Source organism: Rhopilema esculentum, chromosome 16, assembly GCF_057945365.1.
Source record: "Rhopilema esculentum isolate cy_ngs chromosome 16, ASM5794536v1, whole genome shotgun sequence".
Lineage (NCBI taxonomy): Eukaryota > Metazoa > Cnidaria > Scyphozoa > Rhizostomeae > Rhizostomatidae > Rhopilema > Rhopilema esculentum.
Genome location: NC_142830.1, coordinates 12,237,610 through 12,247,618, shown reverse-complemented (window position 1 = coordinate 12,247,618; position 10,009 = coordinate 12,237,610). Strand labels below are relative to the sequence as shown.

The 10,009-nt window shown below is 35.9% G+C and overlaps 1 protein-coding gene across 1 annotated transcript; it reads left to right on the top strand.

Moving 5' to 3' along the window:
• Positions 1–416: 416 nt before the first annotated feature.
• Positions 417–9,704, top strand: LOC135682366 (cyclin-dependent kinase 4). Its single transcript, XM_065197232.2, has 7 exons — positions 417–1,108; positions 2,733–2,877; positions 3,485–3,652; positions 4,786–4,895; positions 5,533–5,583; positions 5,930–6,074; positions 6,694–9,704. Exons 1-7 carry the CDS (start codon positions 900–902, stop codon positions 7,096–7,098), a joined length of 1,233 nt encoding a protein of 410 aa, XP_065053304.2. The 5' UTR covers positions 417–899; the 3' UTR covers positions 7,099–9,704.
• Positions 9,705–10,009: the final 305 nt, after the last annotated feature.

Genomic DNA, 10,009 nt, shown 5'->3' with positions numbered 1-10,009 from the left:
GATGATAATTTATCAAAAAAAATCGTTTTGCTCCAGATTTTTGGGGGGTCCAGTCCCCCCCCGTCCCCCCGGGATTTACGGCCCTGATTCGGCATCTGCAGACAGAGATTGAGGAAAGGGGTCCTAGCAAGGTAACAGAGAACAGTCTATTTGTTTTCTGGCAAATCAAAAGAGGGGTGAGTTTTCTGTGATTTTGCGAAGACACAAAGTTTTTTCGTCAGGTAGCAAAGTGCAAGTTTGAAAGTTTTTAGGGCACTTTCTGGAATTTTGAAGGCACTTTTTCAAAGTAGAAGCACATGCACCCAATGCCCCCCCCCCCGGTTCCTACCTCTGCCGGGCGTTTCCCTACATAGATATGACACACAACAAAACTACTTGGAGAATGCAAATAAGCCAATCAGATTGATCACGCTCCATGAATTAAAGACAGAAAAGAGGAAGTGATCAAGCGTAAAAGCACGTGCTGTCCAAGGCTAAATTCTGTAAAAACGCTGGAATGGATAAAGTGTTCTGGCGGTGAAAAAAACAACCTTGCTGCTTGCTTTGTACATAAGGGAGCTTAGGGGAAGAATTTCACTTGCAGCACTTATTTATCTCTCAGCGCAAGTTGGAGTGTTACTGTCACGCATTCTATTTGCATTTGAAAAAAGTTATTCATTTGGTCGGCTCAGTCTTCAGTATAACGTAGATAACGAGCACACCACAGAAACATATTTTGATGTTTCCATCAAGCCTAAGCTCAGCGAAAAAATTGTGAATTCTGTATTTTTGATTCTGGAGATGTCAAAAACGCAAAGCAAGCAGACAGAAAATCAACACCGTATCAATCCTAGGCCTTAATAGTTTCGGAATGTTTTGAAAGCTGGCGGTCTAATCAGAAGTGGCAAGGAAAGTTCACCATGAACCCCAAAAACTACGAAGAATTGGATCTTATAGGCAGAGGGGCATATGGTACTGTTTTCAGAGCGAGAGACCACCTCAATGACAGAATGGTTGCTTTGAAGCGGGTGCGAATTCCTACCACGGAAGAAGGACTGCCTGTTTCAACAATTCGAGAGATATCTATGCTGAAGCTTCTTGACAACGATGCCCATCCAAATGTCGTGAGGTAGGTCTACCTCGTTTGAAGCTGGCGAAAGAATTGTATTGGTACATGTCAGAAACTGTTCAGGTTGGCCAGGAAAGGAATTCTCACGGATGATGTAAAATGAAAACGACATGAAAGGCTAACATTTATAATTTCAGCGATTTTCTTGTAACTACCAATCTGAAAGCAATGAAAAAACCTACAAGACTTATACCATAGTTTATTATATGCCAGGCTGGAAAATTCCCTCATTTGTACCCTCTCAGTGTCTCTGTTATGCTTGTTACACGATGGAACCAGTCTATCATCCAGGTCACCAGCTCAATAAATTCAGTTGTTCCCTCCCAAGAGGAACCTTGAAAAATTGAAATTATGTAATTTTCAAAAATGATGCTTTTAAATTCAACTTCCCATTCCCTTATTAAAAGAATAAATTTGATGTCAAGTTTGCATTTGATAATCTGTCTACCTTGGCAACGACATTTGCGACCCATAGGCAAGTTTGTTGTTAAGGGGAAATAAAGCAAATCTCAAAACTGTTTACGATCGTTCATTTACGACTAATTGAGGGTAAAGTGGGGACAACATGCTGTTTACAAAGTAGTCCTATGTGTGATAATCCTGTTAAACCTAACCAGAGGAGGCTGAGATTGGTGTTGGTTCTAATCTGTATAAACCAAGTCAAAACACTTAAGTTATAAAATAGCAAAATAGCCCACAATGATCCACACTGACCCAAATCCATTTGCACTTCAAACCAAATCATCCTGCACTGAGGTTATGAATCATCCTTCTCTGAGGTGGCACAATATTCCTAGGACTAAGAGACATCAAAGCTGGGAAGGCTTCAGCCCCCATAATCCAACAAAGTTTATCACTTTTCAGGCTCAATTCAGGCAGTTCCATTTCAATGAGGCAATGATATTGGGACAAGATCCATACAAAGCCTATCAACTATCATTCAACTAATTTGGCACCTAAAAGAATAATTTTAATGATTAAATTCTTATTTCATGGTCTACTTACTGTTTACCATTGTATCAAGAATGCCTGCCGTTTATCATAGAGCAGGAATTGGACCAATGCTTCTAATTGTTAATGTAAAAGCTGCATGATATTGAAATCAATAATGTGCAGATTTGCATTTCGATAGTAGCCTTATGGGCACAACTCCAGTCAGGTCAAACAGCTCCTTGAGTCTCATATTTTATGATATTCAACCTGATCATAGTGCTATTGTCTGTCATGGCTCTCCCTGTTTCTATGATATTGTCTAACTGCCTGGTTGATTGAATGTATATTTTTTTCTTTCCACAGTAAGGCAGTCTTTCCATAGTTGAAAGTATCTGACTTAATGACTGATCGAAAGCATGTATATGCATTATTAATGAAAGCAACAATTGGCTTTCAAATGTTCCATTAAAAAAGGAAAAATTGTCTGACTGTCATTATCATGACTGTCTACATTTGAGGTTTTTGTATGAATAGATTGTGTGCTGATAATGGGTATCTAACATTATCAAATTTCCTCAAGGGTATCTTTGTTTTTGGTCCCCTCATTCATTTCCTTGAATCAAAGATTAACTAAATCTCAACTCATTAAAAATGCTGTTATAATATCTCGCTCAATTCTATTTTATCATAGGCTGTATGATGTATTTCAAACAATATCAAGGTCTTTTGATCGAAGGGAATGTATCTTGACATTGGTTTTTGAACATGTAGATCAAGACCTGGCCCAGTTCCTTGAAAGGCATCCACCCCCAGGCTTGCCAGATTATCTTATCAAGGTATGAACTGTGTTTTTCACACTAGAAGAGGTTCACATCTTATTTTTGAGGTTGAAACTTTGTCATGATAAACACTTGCTTTTTTGGAACTGTTCTTTTGGCCATCTCATTCTTGCTTGTCAAAATTTGGCTTACACGTTTTGTATTGCAATAAGTGTTAAAAGGAAACATCACACATAAGCAAAAAAGATTTGGCTTGTGAATGTGTTAAAGGCAAAAAGTTCATGATGCCAGTCCCATTTTCTTTTTTTCATTCAATTTCAGTGTCTTACCTGTGGTAACCAATGTCAGTATAACATGTAGTCTTTGCAATGATGATCTTGAACATAATTATATATTATTTGTATATATTATATATACTTCTTTCATAGATGTTGTTGTGCACCCCCTTCAGAGTTGTCAAGTTATTTGCATTTTGTATGAGCCACACACTTTTGTAACAGTTAGAACAATGGAAAATAGAAAGTAGATCTAGCTCCATTAGGAGTATAAAATGGACAGGTATGCTTCTTACCCCTTTGGCATTATGAAAGCATTTGCAGTTATGGGAATTTGATAGTTTTTTCATATGTCCATTAAGGAGATTTTTTATTGATTCACATTTCAGGACATGATGCAACAGATAATAGATGCAGTCTACTTCTTGCATACCAACCGTATGGTTCATCGTGACCTGAAACCACAAAATATACTGGTAACAAATAGTGGAAGAATAAAAGTTGCTGATTTTGGACTTGCTAGGATCTACTCCTTTTGTATGGTTTTAACTTCAGTTGTAAGTACCCTCCTGCAATGCATTCCTTTGAGGCTTAGATAGTTTCTTCTATGCAGGCATCTTAGCATTCTTTGTCTTTTGGTGTTCCTTTGATGTTCCTTACTATTTCAAATAATTTCATAAATAATTTTTATTAGATCTATTCAAGCGTTGCAAATCTATCCAAGAAAACCTATAAATGCTCAATTTATTCTAAATTCTTATTCAAAAAATATTTGAAAAGTTATCTTCTAAGAACTATTTAAGTCATTGAGCTTTGCAAAATTAGTCTGCAAAGTAATTTAATTCAATTCAACGAGACACTTTAATAGATAAACATATAGATGGCTGAAACAAAAGGAGGGCCTTTTCTCATTAGTTAACCTACTTTGAAGGCTCCTCCTTAAGAATTCTGCTTCAATTTGACTTTTAATTAATGTTATAGTTGTTGTTGTGTTCTTTAGTTGATTTGTTTATCATTTATTTAACAAAACTAGCTTAGAATTTGAATTAAATGAAAATCAAACCAAATCAAAGATATTCAAAGTTTTTGCTTGTTTGGATTTTTTCAGTTGGAATCTAGAACTATTGGAGTGGGCAGAAAATTTTGCATATCTTAAAAGCATTTGACTTGCATAAGTACAGCAAATCCAAAATTAACTTTGCACAGCCAAATTGATCGGAGCAGGCGCACAAGAAAGAAATTGGAAACTGCTCACATGAAACTGCTGCGCGCTGCTCTATGATTTCACCGGTTTGCAGAAAGGTGGAAACTGTTCACATGATTTTCTCTGTGCGCAATTTGATTGGTCAACCGCTCGTGGTCGAGTGGCTGTAAGCCACTTTTACCTGTGTCAAATGCTTTTAATAAACCAGGGATCTGAAATAGTGTAACTCATCATTTGATAGCTTAGTTGATTTGCTAGACAAAATGGTATTAATCCAGTTGCACTCTAGATTATTTCCAGATGCCTTGCATCATGTCTATTCATTCTCTTAGAGCAATTAATTCATTTGTCTCAATTATGCTAACATTGAAAATTTCCATTTTCTATCATTACAATTTAACCATTTTGCAAACAGCATTTCTATTTTTTACAAATAATTATATTTTTTAATTTTCTTATTATGTTTAGTTATGTTTTTTTTGATAGGTTGTCACTCTGTGGTACCGTGCACCAGAAGTACTTTTGCAGGCAACCTATGACACAGCAGTAGATATGTGGAGCATTGGATGTATATTTGCAGAAATGTTTAATAGGAGGTCAGTAAAATTATTTAAGTAGAAATGATGCAAATATGCTATAAATGCCTAGTCTAAACTGGATGTGCAAGACTAGTCAAGATGGTTTGTGGAATGCTCCTTTATTGAACTATTATATTTTTAAAAATAATTTGGAGAAGTGAAAGGTTTTTCCATTTTAAGCAGTTAGTCTGTTAGTACAGACACTGTCTTTTGTAATCAGCCAAAAGTTTGATGACAATCACAATTTACAGTGTTATTTGGAGTTTCTCTGGTTGTAGTTAGGTAGTTTAGGTTCACCAGAGAGGAAGTAGCTCTTTCAATCAGAGTATCATGTCAATGCGATATCAGTAACAATATAGTGGGAATCTCTCTGACCACACTCCCTGAAATGTTTAGGCCGAGTGACAAGTTTTACAAGAACATCAGCTTTATTCACATGAATTTTTAAGCAATAACTGTACTATTCAAGACTTAAATCTTGAATTCAATTCTGCATGTAGTTTTTCTTCAGTTAAACTTTTAAGATGATTCAACATTGAGAACTGCACTGCATTTATTCTGCAATAGGCTTCCATATTTGAAGTGTCAAAAATTCAGTAGAATTTTTTTAATGAGATATACAATCTATGGAATTAATTATTTTCTTTTTGTTCAGACCACTTTTTCCTGGACGATCTGATGCAGATCAGCTCAACAGAATTTTTGCGTGAGTTTTTTTGCTTTTATGTATATGTTTTTTGTGGGGCCAAATATGACTTGGATTCTGAGGGAATTTTGACAAACACATTTTGCCAGACAGAGTTCATTTTACATTGATTATTAGCATAGTATAAAGGGGTTTTAAGAGAATCTAGCATTTTGTCAGTTTATTTTAATGGATTGTCAGATTTATGAATAACCTTTTGGTTAATTACTGGGTGATCTTGTCGTCCCTTTGATATGCTTTTGCCAGTCTTTTTGATCCATTCTGTTTTTGCCATCGATTCAAGAAATATAAAGTTTGAACAGCAAGCAACATTCACTTGAATACCTGCATCTCTTTCTCTTAAAAGTGTTATTGGATTGCCATCAAAATCAGAATGGCCCGCAGATGTCAATTTACCTTGGTCAGCATTCGAACGTTATATCTCAGTGGATCAGAACATATGGAAATTTTTGATTCCAGAAATGAGTGAAACTGGGATGACTTTACTCAAGGTAGAACCATATTGTATATTTTCCTGTCGTTTATATGATGATAAAAAGAGTTTTGAGTAAGAGCATCACCTCTTTAACACTAAAATAAGGGATTAATTCTTGTGGACGAAAAAATTTTCGAATTCGCTCGAAATAGAACAACCGAATCATCAATCTTCAATTACCTTTATCAGCAAAATGATGCAAATAGCATAGGCTTTTCTGTAAGAAAACGTTCCTTTGATTTGTATTGTTCTGTAACAATTGTTGAAACATGGCTGAAAATTCTTATAGATAATATTGCGCTTTATTGAATAACCATGATCTTAATCAATTCCATATCTTCAAACAGGATAGCTCTGCATCAACAAAATGCATTGTAACTATACTGACCTGAAAGGCAATCGACGGATACTATAAAAGAGGCTCAATCAAGCTGTCAATCAACTATTGGCAAATCAATGAACGTGTGAATTGGTTAACGCTTATTGATTGGCCAATTTTTATTGACAGGTGGCTTGAGTCATTGGAGTATCTGTTTTTGCCTTTAAGATACCCGTTTATCGATTTCAAAAAGCTTTTGGTTTCTATGGCCCTTATTAAATTGTAGTTGCAGTTTGTATGTTGCTATACCTTGTAGAGATTGCTTGCATTTGCACCTGGTGACAGAGTCTGTGCCCAGGAAGCCCTTCATCATCCATATTTCAATGGACATGATACAGAAAGCAGCCAAGATTCGGGAATAGCAATGTCGCAAGAAGAGACTCCAGCAGTAGAGCAAGAAGAGGATGTTAATAGCCACAGCTTTTTGCAAGCAAATGAAAATTTAGAAGAAAGTGAAGTACGTGGAGCAGAAATACCATCTTTGTCACTTTCTTCACAGAGCTCAGAAGGCGTGGGGACTAGCGTAAAGCGTAAACGGTCATCAGAGTGTGAGTGCAGTGACAACGATGATGATGATGATGACGAATCTGACATTAACGTAGGTTCTCCTGATGCTGATGAAAGCAATAGTCATGTTGAAGATGTGTACCCTACCAGTTGAAGTCGTTGAACCTGCCGTGTCTTTACCTGAGACGATGAAAGTTGACCACAGCTCGACGATGGCCGAATGTGAAGTGCGTATTGATACTGAAATGCGCTACGGTTGATATATCCTTGTTAAAGTCTAAGGGTTCATCAATTTAAAGGTTTGTTGAATGCTTTGTTTAAAGCGTAGGTAGTGGTGGGTTAAGGAAACCGTACTGTTTATATTTATTCAAAGTCGTATTAGTTTTCCTACTTATGCGGGAAATTGTCAGTGGGAGCATAAAACGGCGTTACCTTATCAAACATTCTACCAATCCATGTTCTGCCAAACACGGATGTTACAAGAGTTGCTAGGTCTTTAGTCGCCTAGGTAGGAAAATGTACTGGTAACTAGAGGATAAGATGTAGAAATAATTAGATTCCGTTAGAAAGTGAGTGGATATGATTTTAGATGTTGGAAATAAGCAAATTTTTAGTTTTTTACTTATTTGATTTTTAGCAGTTATTGGGGTACCAGTTAGCCTTAGGGTGGTTGGTATTTTAATGCTCTTTGACTTTGATACTGAAGTTGTATGAAACATAGAAATATGCATGTCTTAAAGAAACGTTAAACTATTTGTGCATTGTTAGAATAATGCCTTGTGGTCGGTCGGAAATTCAATGACATTCCCTTTGTCATAGATTTACTGCCTTTTTAATAATATATAAACCATGTCATATTTTTTTATTGAAGCACATTTATCGAGATTCATGCAAATTCTGCAAAGCTAACAGCTATTGACAATATTTTTTGACAGATTTTCGTCATTTGATCAAATTTTATCATCATCATTTCTAAGGTTTTGGAAACTACATGTTCGCTCATGCCTAAACACATAAAATTGTCCAGCTGATTTCCAAATTGATATTTTATCATTAAAATGAGTTAATTCGTGGGAAGGTTAAAAAATTGTAAAACTATTAACCATGTACATGGCGTTATTACCCTCAGGCCACTTTTTATCAAACATGGTCCATGCATTTTTTCCAGAAATCGATTAAAAAGCGTTTGGTAGGGGCAGATCATATTTTCGCCTGAAGAAAATTCACTAGGTCCAATGCACTGAAATGAGGCACAAGGAAGGTGTTATAACTGCTCACACCCATCACCCCCCCCCACTGTGCGGTAGCTGGCGCCGCCACGGGTTGAAGGTAGCTTTAAAATTTGCAATATTTAGTTTGCTGTTGTCAATTAAAAGACGTCAACTGTGTGTAGCTTTGTAGTGCACCTACTCTTTTCTAAATAACTGCTGCATTGTCGGCCTGTTTTTAGCGCGTATCATATTGCAATTCTTTTGAATTGTCTTGGTTTCACGGCATCGTGAATTCTGTTTTGGAAACCAGCAGGCTCCCTGCTATAAGTATTCACGGCGTGAAATTTATTTAGTTTTATCAGCATTTTTAGGTTTACATTGTATATAGTTACATTTGTTCATAAAGTGTGCTTTTAGTTGATATGATGTTGTTTATCGCTAGATTGTCAGTATATATCCTGCCGAAATTAAGTAAAACTTTTAAAACCCCAATTCTAATGTTTTTCTGCTCAGATAAAAAGTTTAAAAATATTTTCTAGAGTTTGCGTTAATTGGTCTTACGAAAAATACGATATAATCCAGCCGGACTGATTTCACGTAGTACTGAAATTTGACAAGTCGTTATGCAACGACACGTTTCAAAAAAGACTCTGTGCGACAGACGTGGACCAGATCTGATCTAAAAATATTAGGATAATACCAGAATTTGACTGTGAACTGTGAGATGTTCGACCAGCAACCATTTCAAATATTGGCAACCTTGAAGCGGACACTAAACTTTTAAACAGGATCCGGTCTAGGTTAAGTCCATACAATTCATGGAAGTGTCCGGATAGCGGTTTCAAAAGCACACGGATCATTGGTTCCCTTGTTTAAGTCTACCGGGCTCTTTGGATCTGACGTATAGACTTTTTTGCACATGATGGCAACCTTGAAGCGGACACTAAACTTTTAAACAGGATCCGGTCTAGGTTAAGTCCATACAATTCATGGAAGTGTCCGGATAGCGGTTTCAAAAGCACACGGATCATTGGTTCCCTTGTTTAAGTCTACCGGGCTCTTTGGATCTGACGTATAGACTTTTTTGCACATGATGTTTACCAGGTTCTGTGTCTTTAAAAGTAGAAAATTAAGGCTGAATAAAAGTAAAGACATTTGCAAGGGCAAACTGCTCATTATTATAGAGGTGATTTGTCAATTGTTTTTATGTGAACCTAATGTATCTTTAAATTAATTGGCGAGTTTGGTAATGAACGACGACTCAGTGTTCTATCCTGTTTGAAATAAGCTTAGGCGATTATGCGATGTTTATAATTTCAATTATTTTACAAAGATTTTTGTTTTTTCGTGTTAACTTTAAACAGTGAAAGATTCGTAAAACCGTTTTAAAGCATTTTTGTAACTTTTCAAGTTCATTTTTTTACATGTTTTCATGGTGATTAGTTTTTATGTATCGAGTTTTAAATAGCAAGAGTATATACTTATATTTTTGTTATCCTAATACATATATATACATATAAATGTATCTATACGAATACTCATAAAATCAGACAAGTGTTTTTGTTATGAGTCATCTAACGACGGCATAGATTAATTGGAATATCTGATGAAATTGATTGTACAATTTTTAGTTCAAGCACAGTAATTTCAAAACTACTTTTTGAATTTATGTGGTGTCAGTTATGGACGATATTTTGAAAATATACATTGTGAAATCTGCCAAGGATAAGAAGCTTGTACAGTTTTAAATGTCAGAGAGTTTACGGAAGAAATTGAAGCAGAACTGTGGAAAACGTTGCTACGCCTCAAATTTTTGCATTTGAAAATGGTCATAGTCACTTGAAAAAAGAAAGT